At 44.2% G+C, this 14,271-nt stretch overlaps 1 protein-coding gene across 3 annotated transcripts in view; it reads left to right on the forward strand.

Annotated features, from left to right (window-relative positions):
- samd11 (sterile alpha motif domain containing 11) overlaps positions 1-14,271 on the forward strand; it is a 53,118-nt gene that overhangs the window by 17,027 nt on the left and 21,820 nt on the right. For all 3 annotated transcript variants that reach the window (XM_069689056.1, XM_069689057.1, XM_069689058.1), the window contains exons 4-5: positions 5,702-5,811; positions 13,322-13,414. In XM_069689056.1, the coding sequence (XP_069545157.1) occupies positions 5,702-5,811; positions 13,322-13,414 (203 nt within the window). The remainder of the gene's footprint in view (positions 1-5,701; positions 5,812-13,321; positions 13,415-14,271) is intronic.

The following is a 14,271-nucleotide window of genomic DNA, read 5'->3' on the forward strand; positions in this document are numbered from 1 at the left end:
TTGGCCCTCCATAAAGCTGTGCTTTACCTGCTGAATAAGCAGAGACCACCTACAGACTGAAGTGCGGCCAAGCCATGGAGCCAACCGACTAATTGTTTAATTTAACGATAAGATCCATTTGAAAGTTTCAGAAGGAGAAGTTCTTTGGGGTCAGAACCTCTTGTGGCTTCTGTGTGGAATAGAAACAACATCTAGTGTGGCATTGCTTTGGTATACCTGCAGTCGATTGAAGGCATCTGACTTGGATTTGTTTACACTTTCAACCAGTTCTGCTGTCAAACGGCCATGGTTATAAGAAACAAACAGCAGACTCCCGTTTTTAAAGTTCAATGTTTTTGTCGACCCATTCTTCCTGCGCAACCTCCTCCTGACATAGTGGGTCTGTAATTACACCACCTCACCTCCTCCTGTGATCCCGTCATAATTACTACGACCAGTGTCATGATGAAACGTAGCTGTTGCTTGCACAGACAACCAATGGGGTGGTGTTTTTTTTTTTTTTATAGGAGGACCATCTTTTTCAGTGTCTTACTCAAGGGCAAAACAAAGCTGTTTCAGTTGGCCATAGATAACAAGGCTTTGATTGGAAAGTGCTGACTGACAGCCTGGGTAATTACCTGGCAACCATCGTGGATTTTATAAGTGTCACCTGCTGACGTCTGCCTTTCAGCCAGCGCCCATTAGAAACACCTTCTCCAAACCCATTCTTAACCTTCCCCAAAACAAACACAAATACTTTTTTTTATCGTTTTTTCAATCATCAATGAAACCATTTTTTACTTGATCACTTATGTGCAAATAATTTACAAAGGGGAAGAAAATATTTACATTTGCAGACTTAGTAGACAATAGAAGAAGGGTGGCTGTCATATAGGTGAGTTGTACAGCCCAACACGGGATCTCCTTTCTTTTGCTGTGTTCATCTGTTCAGCACAGAAAAAAAGGCTTATAGAAACAAGCAACATACTAAATTCAACTGCCCATACTCCCATCTTATTGTTTTTCCTGTCATTTTGTGCTCTCAGCAGAAAAGTTATAGTTCAAGTCATTGTGGCTGCAATTTTGGTAGACCTGGTTAAAGCTTTCAACTGTGTTTTTTTACCCCAGTGAAACGTTGCTGCAGCAGGAGCTTTGGTGCTCATTGAGAAAAAAGCTGCAGCGTTTGTTACAGATTGATGCTGATAAAAGGATCCTTATTGAAATTACTTGTAGAAGGAAACGGAAGTTTATCACATTCATGCACATTTACAAACATCTCACATTATTACTTCCTATCAGAGTATTTTTTTTGTTTTCCCCTTACAGTCCACTCTCTGCATCTTTTCATGGAGCAACATTGGCTTATGTTTGTTAATGTTGACGTTGTACTCAATTTGCCCAAAAAAGACTGATGCTGAGTTAGCTGCTGTATGTCTGTTGCATTTGTCATTTTGTCCTCTGGCTTTATTGAACAACTGTCATTGCCTTATGCCACTAAGGGGTCACGGACAGTGTGAAATTACTGGAAATGGCTCTCCCCTAAAGCACTAATTAGGGAGCTTGAAGGTTTTATAGCTTTTTAGAGGAGCTTTCCGCTTCGAAAGTTTTTGGCCTTGTTTACACGCATTTACCATGGTAACACAGTCGCAGTAATTTAGTAGTTGATTGGGCGTTGGCTAGCAGCGAGATGTTCATTGTTTCCGCACAGAGCAGTGGTTTTTCTATTAACTCCCTGTCAAAACATGGGATTAACAAAAAGACGGTCAGCAGTGTTCCAGCAGTTTAGTCTTAGATTTAGCATTGGCTTGAAGCATGAAGTTCATTATTTCCATATGTGAAGAACATAGCGTTTATTATTGACCATGTCTTGTCATACAGTAGGCTGAAATCAGGTGAAGATAATGAGAGCTTTGGCCTTAAACAGACTAACTGTGTGCTCAAAGGAATGACATCACATCCTGTAAATATAAGAGATCATTTCCTTTTTTCAAATGTTTCTTACAACTGCTGAAGAATTTATCTCCAAATTAGAAAGATGAAAAGGATAATAGGAGCTCATAAAGTTTACGCCAGATTAGAAATTAAGAGTAAAAAAAAATGTTTTTTTTCCGTAGGATCTAAATGTAACATGGCAGACTTACTATTCTATTTCCCCTGTACTTTTCTTTCCTCCCTTGGCTGCTTTATCGACCTCATGTCAGCCTGTACAGCGGAGGAGCAACAATGAGAAGTGGAGCCGGGCTACTCTTACTTATTTATGTATCTGTTTCTGTATTTATTCATTACCATCTCTGCTTGTAGGGTTCCCAGTTGTGGGCTGCCTTTCGATTCAGCTGTGAGAAGCATGACAATTGTGTTTCCGTTGCTCACAGGAATCAAACAAAACATGAAATGTAAATGGAACAGATCCATATTCCTGCTTTACACGTGATGTGTACCGAAGTATTTTATAAAGAAAATACTTGAATTGTTCTTACGGAGCTCCGGAGAAACTTTACTCATTTCCCTCTTTTTTTTTTAATTTTATTTTTTTTATCTTTTTGCCTGTGTTCATACTGAATGCTGAATGCTGAATACTACATCACCTGGTAATATTTGAACACTGCTCTGGGCCACCTGCACAGGTAGGAGCAGGCAATGTTCAGGCTGTTGTCTTGAGCCAATGAGGGGAGTAAACCTGCAAGCAACAGATGTTAGACAGCGCTTGCAGCCTGTCTCTCTCTCTCTGACTCCTCCTCCACCTTCACATCCCTGCTGTCTGTCTGTCAGCACTTTCCCAGTGGTGGTGTGAGACATGGCGTCAGGGTGCCTGGGCTGCCAGCTTCTGCCAGCTCACACTGTGACCTCCAGCGCCGCCACCTCAGCACCACGTGCCAATGCCACAGCAGGCCACTGCTGGGCTTTTATACTGAGTTGACTCCCAGTGCCAGCAAGAGTCTTTTCATGTTGTTTAGCCTATTTTGAATAGTAACGCCCACTGTTGAAAGGAGCATAATGTTTTTTATCTTGACAAAAGAAAAGATCAACTTTTTCAGGAGTACTTTCCATTTTATTTCATTTTTATAGAGATTTAGCAACATGTTTCAATTGCTGTGAAGGTTTTAAAAAAGTAATTCACATAAGACGCCAATTGTATTTTAACTGCAAAGACAGAGCATTGAAAAAAAAACATTATTAGGACTTACGTGTTACCTAAAACATGTCGTGAGCATTAATTATCAAAAAGTTTCAAATATCAGAATTTGAAATGGAATACTTTTGACATGATACCCAGCCTTAGTAGAAATTTAATTACTAGAGATGAATATAATCAGTAATGTTGGACACCAGTGGTATTCGTGATAGACTTTGAGTAATAACGCATATTAGTTACCCCGTGTCTGGGTCACTGTGTCTGTTCTGTGTCCGGTGATGAAGGGGCAGTATTGACCAGTTTAGGGCTGAGATGATTGTCTCCGGTGTGCACCTGGGTGATAAGAAGGTGGCTCATGTCCTTCTTAGCTGTCAGGCCCAGCAGCCTCGATATAACCCCCCTCCATCCTCTCCGAGGCCACCGTCCTTCCCAGCTAACCCCTGCCTTAGGAGCTCCTTAGGGAGCGCTGACTCAGGTGACTGGGTTTTAAACAGCATCCCCACCCCCTCTCTCCATCTTCCATGGCTTGAGTATGACCTTGTCTCCACCCACAGAAAGAGCGGGGTGGGGGGAGGGCCGAGGTGGGTGGAGATAGGGCTAGGCCCTCATTAGCCCAAGCTGAGGCGGGACGGCTCAGGAGAAGTACGCTAATTACCCAACTAACAATGTCCTTGCCGTTCATGGCTTAGAGCGGCCACTTCGCCACAGGATAATAACCCCATCACCTCCCTGAGAAGTTCAAGATGGCATTATCATGATCACTTTAAATGATGGACAGAAGGTGGTGTTATTATGCAGCGGGCAGATTGATGGATTTGGCTGCAGATTCTTACAGTGGAGTGTGTAACTGCTGTGTGTGTGATGTGTGTTCTGTTGCAGTCATATGACTTAAAAAAAAAAAAAAAAAAAAAAAAAACTCCCCTGCATCTGATCTTCTTTTTGAAGAATACCATTGGCCTCGCAGACACAGATAGCTACTAATTTTAGCACGTTGCACTCTAAAAAAGGAGTCTATCATTAGTCTAAAAAGTTTGCAGTTACAGTCCAATCAAGCGTCTCCTTGCTTAGCAACCGACGGCGAGTGTTTTGTCTGAAACTGTTTTCTGAGTCATTGGTTCTCTGTGACTGAGAGGTGACTGGTGAGGCCAGCATGAAGCCCTCAGCACTACCCTTCATCTTTTCTGTTAGCGTGTGGAAAACAGCTTGGCGACCGACAGCCTGACATTACAGCAGGAGCCTGTAATCATGGGACTGTAAAAACCCAAATCCAGCAGCCGCAAACAGTGTGGCCTCGTCATAGCGGTGGCAGCAAAGAACCATTCACCGCTTCTGTCCCATAAACTGTGCTTGCCGTGTCATACCAGACCCCCTTCATAGATGATTCTGCTTTCAATAAAGTTGCCAGTTAGGCCTATAAATGAGATTCCTGCTCACACGAGAGGATGCTGACACCACGAAACTGACATGTGTAAAAGCTGCTTGTTTTTAGGCTCATTATGTAAACAAGATGACAGTTTACAAGAACCTTCCTGTTCTCCTGGGCTTTGGAACGTTCTACCATGTGTAGCATGTATGTCACAGTAATAGCATGATATTTGGCATGTAAGCTAAAAAAAAAAAAAAAAAAAAAAAAATTCAGCCCTGCTCGTCTCCTACCACACAAGCTGTTTGCCATTACACTGACTGCACTCGTACTGCGCGGCTGCCATACTACCCTCAAACACTAAGCGCCTATTTCCCATCATTATGCCATTTAATGCGATCAGGATGGTAATCAGATTGCAAATAAAATACCTCCATGACACAGTTGTGTGGGTCCACTGGTGTAGGGAGTTTAGAAAGGCAGCGGGTTGAGAATCTGGAAGGACAGAGCGGCTCCAAACAAATCTGGGCCTAATCTGTAAACCCTCCTCCTGCTCCTCCTTTGGATGCTGAAGGGCAGGAGCGGGTGTCTGAGAGACTCTTGTGGACAATTTTTTTTTTTTTTGGTGACGGACCTCCTGTTGAAGAGAGGCATGAGAATAGAACTGTCATGTACCACAGATTGCGTTGTCGTTTAAATATCACATTCCTACTAATAGAGTAAACCCAGTTGAAGGCTTGATGTTGTGTATTTTATCTTAAATATTCTTCATCTGTCCCTCCACATTATTCAGTTGCCATATTTCTTTAAAATAGCTGCTAGTAGCCACAGTTTAAAAAAGAGCCATAATCAGGTTTTAAGCTGTTAAACTACTTATGAGTTGTGAATATGTTCATTAATGCATCTTAGTGTGGAAGATGAGTGGGGATGAGACCCGAAAGTGCTGGATACGGTAGTCTGTCACAGTGTATTACACACCTCAGAGCTAAGAGCCAGTTGACAGGACAGCCACTTGTAGCTGCTGACTCTGTGTGGGGGACAGGTCTGTCTGGATAGAGGATTTCTGCGGTAAGTCGTGTGTGAAATGCTTCGAATTAATGCGCTGCTGCGTTTTTCCACGTGCTGATTTGGATCACACTGTGAAATTAAGTTTGTTTGCAGCTGCTTTTAAATGTGTCCTCTCCTTCCTGTGTGTGTGTGTGTGTGTGTGTGTGTGTGTGTTACAGTCGTGACAGTGACCTCTCTACAATTATCTCCAACCTGCACCACACCAGACAGCACGGCATGCCCGAAGGCCAGTCAGCCTCTGACCACAGCACCAGTACTGGACACACAGGTAGGATCCCCATGAGGCTTTGTGTGCATGTGTGCATGTGTGTGTGTGTGTGTGTGTGTGTGTGTGTGTGTGTGTGTGTGTGTGTGTGTGTGTGCGTGTGCGCGTGTGCGTGTGTGTGTGTGTGTGTGTTAAAGGGTTTGCCAGTATGCATGCATAATGCAAGTAAAGTAGAAGGTGTCGTCTTTCTTCTCTTTCCTGTCGAACTTGTTTATTTTTTTCCTTCTTCCTTTGCATCCAGACTCATGATATATGCCCCTTTACATCTCCTGTAACATATGTAAAGGTTCCATTAACAATTTAATTTACTCTAATTTGTCTGATTGGGGGAATTTAACATAAGCTTATTACTCATTCCTAAAGGTTGCTCTCAAGTTGATTGCTTAATGTTCTTCCCACATTCTCTGCCGCACTCCAGGATTTTTGTTAAACCCCCTGTTTTAAATTACCTCTGAATAAATAGCTTTGTTTGCCATTAATCCAGTTTCATGTGAGCAGAGGAACCATGGTGTGCATGTGCTAAGCTAAGAGCTTTTCATACAGCTTACACACAGACCGCATTTAATCACAGCTATTTGTCAAGTAGCCTGTTTGAGGATATGATGCAGCCATCAAAGAAAGACACATGGCAGTAAAACAGCCTCTGTGTGCACATCACTATTCAGCAATCAGCACGCTGTATTGGATGCTGTCACCATGCTGAGGTAGTTGTACAGTAGTTTATGTGTTGTTTAAAAAGGTACGTCCGATAGCAGCAGTGCTACACCAGCACAAACTTTTCACTTTAAAATGATATGGGCAAAATTCGATATGATGATACTTTGGACCAAATACCTCAATATTGATATTAAGGCAATATTTTAGGGTTGACTATTTGTGCACTCACAAAATATTTACTGAATGTGATTTTTGATAAATAATAATGTTTTTCCTAATATCTATGCTGGCTTTTGCCTACAGGAAAGAATTTAAATCTGAACTCTTAATCTTGATAAAGGAATCACCTGAATTTAAACCATCCATCAGATAATCCAGGTACTTTTAACTAAATGCATTTCCCCTTAATTAAAGAACAAGGTGCCTTATTATCAGTGAAGACCATACCTTTGCTCCACTGTTGCCCGGAGTTCGACCCTGTCCCCTCTTATCCCATTAACCAGAGGCGCAGCAAGTGGCATAATCACCCCAGACCCAACACATCCATACCCTCTCTCTTTGTGCTCATCTCCTCTGTCTGCCAGATTAATTGTCCATACGGTGCCTGTGATATCAGGTAGGGTGGGTGGGTGGTGGAGGGTATTAGATTGCTCAGCAGCCAGCTCAGCCAGTGTCTTAGACCCCAGTTTGGGACAGATTTCCATTAATATACCAGCCTAATCAGTTCCTAAACTTAATGGAGAAATCAGAGCACGGAATAGTTTTCTTAACGGAGGAGGACAAGAGGGGATAGAGGTGGGTGTGGGCTAGTGATGGGGGTGTGTGTGAGGACAGTGTAGCCGACGCCATAGGGGGTCCAAGACCCTAAAATCTGTCCGTTTGAGCATTAAAGGGAGATTTAACAGGCTGCCTAAGCGGCTCGCTTCGTGTCTGTAAACAAGTCCAATCCGATCAGCCACTGGCTCTAATTCTGTCTGCCAGTGAAATTAGACACACACACACACACACATTCACAAACACACAATTACACACAAAAATAACACGTAGTTATACAGATGCGTGCCTACGCAAAAATCAACATGGGTTCAAATTCGATTCCAAATACTTAGGTGGGTGAAATGGGTGTGAAGTTTTAGATTATTTGACTTTGAGGTGGATGAGACGGTAAACGCGGCTCGCTGCTCTGATATTGTGTTTACTCTGTTCTGTCAATCAACTGCACTATTTGACTTATCCTCCAAAAGCATCTCCCAATGAACTGTGGGAGGGTGAGGGGGCGGGGGAGGGGTGAAGGGGGGGGGGGGGTGAGGGAGTACTACAGGCAAGAAGTTAAGGAAAAGAGAGAGAAACCGAGGGAAACGTCTGCAACAGCTAGAGACAGGGATGCGGAGATGGAAGAAACATTTGGAAATAGAGAGGCAGGAGAAATAGAGATGAATGAGTGCGGTAGTGGTATCAGGGGAGGGCGAGCAGAGACTATGGCGGCGAACGGCTCCGTGTGTGTGTGTGTGTGTGTGTGTGTGTGTGTGTGTGTGTGTGTGTGTGTGTGTGTGTGTGTGTGTGTGTGTGTGTGTGTGTGTGTGTGTGTGTGTGTGTGTGTGTGTGTGTGTGTGTGTGTGTGTGTGTGTGTGTGTGTGGGTCAGGAGGAAAGGGAAGCAGCCTTGCTGGGTCGTCTCTGTGCCGGAGTGGGCCGTTAATTAAATCTGAGGGACAGACAGGAGGGCTGCCTCCCTCCTTCTTCTCTCCCTCCCCCCTTTGCTCGCTCAATCCCCAGCCACTGGCTATTCAGAAGCTCTGTGAGCGGTGGAGAGGAGGGAAGAAGGGAGGGGGAGGGGGGTGGGGGTGTGGAGGAGGGAGGGAGGGAGGGAGGGAGGGGGAGGGGGGGCAGGGGCGCCGACGCTGAGAGTCTGGCTGCCTGTGGAGACTGTAAACCGTGGCTCTGCGGTCAGACCGGAGACTCAAACAGTCAGATAAGGTGTTTTTGGGCCGCCGCCGCCGCGCGCTCTCTCTCTCTCTCTCTCTCTCTCTCTCTCTCTCTCTCTCTCTCTCTCTCTCTCTCTCTCTCTCTCCCCTTTGCTCCATACACTCAGACTCCCAGAGGCAGTTACAGGCTGTCGGCGTGTGTGTGGTTGGGGGGTTGTAGCAGTGGTTTGGGGCTTGAGCACATTTTTGTGTGTGTTTGTGCATGCGCACCTTTCCGTGTGTGGTTTTAAAGGCCTAGTTTTAGATGTTTGCTTGCGTGTGAGTCTGCAGCCCAGCGTGTTTGTGCAAGGCCTTTTCTTTCAAACTGATTGTGAGTGAGGATTTCTTTTAAAGTATTACCAGCTAGTTATTACATTATTAGCATAGAAAGGCAATTCTACACCAAAGTAAACATTCCAGGATTTGTGCTGATATAAGCCTTGACATACAGAAGCAAAAAGGGAAATGTGGGTAGTAAATATTATAAAACATCCCACTGGTTAACGGGGATGTAATTGCACTGCCATAACAAAATGGTTTCTCAGAGTTAACGTTCAAAAAGAGACGCTTAACACTTCCACCAAGAGATGAGATTCAAAGAAAACAAGAATACATAGTTGAATTAATAATGGAAATAAATAGTTTGACCTACCTTTCAGAGGATTTCATTCTATAGTCTCAGTTGTTCTTAATCAATTTTGAGTTTGATTTGGTATATTATTGTTTTTGGGCAAAGTCATTTTTCTGATAATCCCTGGTGTGTAAAATGATGCTTTGCAAAGTATCACTTGACAAGAATCACAATACTGTTACAGTGTCACTGTTACATTCAGTTGCTACTTGTGTCATAGACAGAATGATTTGAAAATTCTTGTAAAACTTTAATAGCCTTTAATACGCTGTGAATTTCGTGTTGTTTATTAATTGTTAATATTTAACATGCATATTTTGGTATGAACCGTTGCTGAGCAACAGACCCTGTAAACAGAAAAAGACAGATGATTGCTGGGATGACAGATTGGAAGATTTAACAAAGGAAGCAGGAATAATGTGATAGAGGACACTAGGCGATTAAATATTAGATGGAACTTTATTATTTCAATTTTTATTAATATAGAAATGTCACTGAGTTCCCACGGTCTGTATATAGACTATATGCAACAATATGTTGTTTTCTAATACAACTTTGTACATTGTATACGTATATAGTGTTCTTATTCTAATATTTTATTTATTCTTTTCTTTTTATATATTTTCACAACTCTTGTTTCCTTGCTGTTAAGCAGTGTCCAGAGTGAAAGCCACAAAGGAAGAATTTGTTTGCACAGGGAAGCTTGTTTTTAACTATGCCCAAAGAAACGTACAGTATGTTTGACATGTTTTTTCCATTTATATTGACTTATAAAAAGAGACCTAAGAGTAAATTGTGTTGTGCTATCTTTTAGCTGTGACAATTAAGACAAACAAGGAAGTAATGAAGAACTCTTAGCAGTGGCTGTCACAGCCCCAGTCTACTGCTAATGGAAACTATCACTTGTTGTGTAGCACCACCTGTGCAGATGATTTTTAGAGGAACAAACTGACTGAATCTGACCCAAGGCATTTATGATGACTAAAACAAAAGCTAGCGTTAACCGCGTTCTTTTTTTTTTTTTTTCTTGTGTTACATAACTATAAGCTGTTGTAAATGGGACATTTATTTATATGACAAAGTCACAGATTTTCACTTTAAGGTCAGACATATTTTTGACATTGCCATCTTCTCATGATTTTTCCTAATCTTCTCTATTGGTGGTCTTCCGTGTCCTCCTCTTAGTTTCTCTCCTCCTATTAGAAAGAATATTACAAAGAGACGAGCAGTTTACGCAGCAGTGTTACGAGATGTGAACATGTTGGCGGTGGTGCATCCTCCTCCCAGCGTGATCAGAAGCGCCTCTTGCCCCAACTGCATGAACCGCCTCCAACCCTCCCCCATCCTCCCCCATCCTCCCCTCCCTTTCCCAGCTGCATCGGCCCGTAAGCCAATCAATGGCAGGGCTTTCAGGGCCGGCGGAGGCCCCGGCGCACGGAGGGGGGATCAATAAGTTATTAGCACCATTCTGTCAGCTGTAATGTGGAGATTGATCGGGGGGCTGCGGCTGGCGGCCCACCCCACGTCCCCGCCTGTCACCCCCCCCCCCCCCCACCGCAGCCCCCACCGCCCCCTCCCACCCCACCCCGGCCTGATAAAGATGACAGATTAACGGAGTACGAGAGGAATTAAGGAGTCTGGCTGTCTGAGCTGTCAACACACTCCATGGGATGGAGAGAGGAGAGGAGGAGGACTGAAGTTTGAGGGAGGAAAAGGAAATCAGAGAGCAAGAGAGAAAGGGGAATGCTCTCCCGCCTGATGAGTCGCCCTGGTGGCGTAACATGAAAGAGAAGTCGTTAAGGTCCTGCTGTTTCCTCTTTCTGTTTCTGTCCCTCTCTTCTCATCCATCTTTTTCTCTCAGTGCGAGGGACAGCAGATAAGGAGGAGGTTAACTAGCAAGGTGGAACTGAGGCAGAGGTTAGAACTAGGTGTGTTTAGGTCTACTTCTTTAAAAAGGTTGGCCTGTAGACTATTTGTTGACCAGAAATGGCAAAAACAGGGGGGGGGGTTATATCATAGCAGGTAATGTGCACCTAATAATAAAGCAGTATTTTCAGTTAAAATCACAGCTTTGAAGCTAAAATAAAACTCCATAACCGCTAATTCCTGAGCAGTATTAACAAGCAGGTAATAGGGAAAGGCCTGGGGTAGCAAACTTGACTGTAAGCGGTGTTAGTGGGAGTAAAAGGTTTAGTATAGATGCTAGCAGAGCTCAGAGTTCGGCATAAAAAGGGAGCGCCGGTGCTCTAAGAAGCCCCATTTAATTGGCTTTAAAAGCTTTCCGCCCTCAAATCTCTGGCCCTCGGGCACTCGCTCAGGAGATGCAGTGTCTTGAGTGAGGTCGGCTCACGAGACGACTCAAGTGTGTGTCTGTGTGTGTGTTTGATCACGAGAGGCTCTGGGTGTGAGCGTGTATGTGTTTGGTCGAAGAGGGGGTTTGACTAATGGGGGTTCTCGCTCTCTCTTTGTTAATACCTCACTAATAGGATAGATGGAGACCTTTAGAGGTGTTTTTGAAAGAAATGTACTGAACCTATTTTGAAAATGAGAAGAAAAACAGAATGGGAGATCATAAAGGAGAAAGTGTGTGCATGTACTTGTCCATTAGCGCTCCTCCCTCCATCCTGCTGTCTCTTTAGGATGGTATAGGGAGTGGATCTCCTCAGGACCTGAGAGGCAACATCAAACACGGGATCATTAATGAACCTGCTCCCTCTCTCGCTTGCTCACTCACCCTCTTATCAACACCCGGGCTTCTTTAGCAGCACAACAAAATCCTCAGAGACTCATCTAAATCTCTGTCTAACCCCCCAGTCTCTTGTTATTGAGAGGAAAGAACATAAGTTTGGGTAGTAGGTTAAAGGTTAAAGGTCAGACGCCACTCCAGCTTCACTCGTGTATTGATAACTGTCTGTCCGTCACAAAGGCAACAACACTATCTGGGGTGGACAAAGGACAGAAACCCCCAAACTCTGTTTGGTTGTGTGCTATGACGCAATCACGTTGTTGTTGTTTTTTGTATCGCACCCCCCCCCCCTTTTTTTTTTTTTTTTTTTTTCTTTATTTCTCCTTGCTGTTCACACATGCTGTGCAAATGATGAAAAATTGCTCTGCTGAAAAGGAGAGACAGAAGGAGAGAGCAACCATTCTCCTTGAGGGAGGATAAAACACCCCCCCATCCCTAAAAATACACACTGAGAAGTGAGAGGGAGAGAAAGTGAGGAAGGAGGGAAGCAGTTGCTGCTGTGGCTTGGCTGTCTTGTGTGGAGGAAGAAACAGAGTTAGAGAAAAATCAGAGGAGCATGAGATAGAAACAGAGAGAGAAAGAGAGAGAGATGACAAACGGCTCTTTCCTTCCTGCCGGCGCTGCGTGCGATGTGCTCTGCATCCCCTCCCTCTCTGATTAGGCCTGTATTGATTTGAGGTGTGTTTGAGGGGGGTGGAGGTGAGGCAATGGGGCGGGAAGGAAGAGTGAGAGACGAGATGGGAGGAGAGGAGGAGGAGGCAGTAGGGGGTGCTGTAATTGTACACGAGATGCTCCTCGTTGGTGGCAGGGGTGGAGGTAGAGGGGAACAACAGGGAGGAGGAGGAGGCAGGGGGGGGCGGTCTTAATGGGAAGAGAGAGCGAGCTCCTAATGGGAGTTGGGTTCAAAGACACCTAGATGAGAACAGAAGGAGAAAAAAGCAGATGGAAATATGAGCCAAGCGTGTTTACGAGGGGAGGACAACAACAGAGGGGATGGTTGTTGTGGACGTACAAAAACTAGAAATAAACACGATATAGACATAATGTCGGCTGAGAGGAATTTCTCAAGCAGCTGAGAGGCTTTTGCTCACTGCAATAAAAAGTTTGTGTGCCAACATCAGGGAAAAGGGGAGAAAGAGGAGTAGGGAGAGAGAGGAAGAACGGTGATAACACTTGAGGACGAACTGTTGGAAAGAGACGTTGGAAGAGACACGGAGACACGGAGACAGAGAGACAGAGTGAATAAAGTGGGCAGATCTGTACAGGCCTCTCTCATCGCTGACAGAACAGGCTCATCTCCAGATGCCCGTGGCTTCCTTCACTCCTTCTGTTTCTCTCCTTCTCTCCACACATCACTTTTTACCTCTTGGACTCCGTTACGCTCTCTTTCTTCTAACTGTTCACTTCCAAAGCAGCCGCCATGTTCGCAGGTAGACACGGAGCACACAGAGGCACTATCAAGCCTTTCTTCTTTTTACTGACTGCTGTTTTCTCCCTTTGTATGCGTATGTTTACAGACGACCTTCTAGGCAAGAGGAGAAGCTTCTCTCCCAACAGCAGCAGTGACTGTCCCTCTGACAGCAAGAAGTCACGCAGTGTTTCCCCCAAAGGTAAGACCACGCAGGTTTATTTGTGTGTGCGCGACGTTACAGATGTGTTGTGACCTGCATTTTCTGAGAGGAAATGCGTGAACATTTTAGGGAAGAGGACGGAATACCCGAGTGTTAAATGAAAGAGAAAAGATGGACGCTACCGATTGAAGAATGAGAAAATTGAGGCTGTGTTGATTCAGTTTCTGGTGGTTGTCAGTGTGTTGAGCCCAAATTATGCTTCTCCAATGATAGACAGAGGAACATGCAGAACTATGCAGAGAAAGGTGTTGCAGAAGTTGCAGAGGCCCACAGAGCAGCTGATGTATGCACCTCCCAAACACATCATGCAGACCTGCGTGTCAGGAGAGCTGATTGGTTGATCTCAGCTTTCTGTCTCGAAGGGCGGCAGTTTGAAAACGGAACATGAAGCAGCTCCAGAAACAGTTTCACTTTCATGTCATCTCTCTCGGTCTATGTCTTGTAGCTTGTCTTGCTTACAGACTTATATTTTTGCATACACGGACGTTAAAGGGAGTTAGTAAAGGGTTAGTACAACCAAATTACCAAAGCATAGCTTTCGCTTATGAACTCTGCTTATGGTTTGCAACAATGAAAAGACTGAATTTTGGCTGAGAGTCAGCTGCTACCCCAATAAGATGCCTATTTTTAGCACAGCAAAAGGAGAACTTGTGCTGCTCAAAATATTGACAAATGTCATCTAAAACAAACGCTTCAACTTGTGCAATGTCTGAATTCCTCAGGTCAATCTACAGACTTCACTTTGAACAGATTTCATTTGAGCTATTTTCTACCACAGATGAAAAAAACCTGTGATTTTAGTGAACTGCTCCTTTAAGAAGGTGCTCGTCCTTTCT

Source organism: Brachyistius frenatus, unplaced genomic scaffold, assembly GCF_029030835.1.
Source record: "Brachyistius frenatus isolate BFR_SWC_R1_liver_20210118 unplaced genomic scaffold, ASM2903083v1 Contig_6, whole genome shotgun sequence".
NCBI lineage: Eukaryota > Metazoa > Chordata > Actinopteri > Embiotocidae > Brachyistius > Brachyistius frenatus.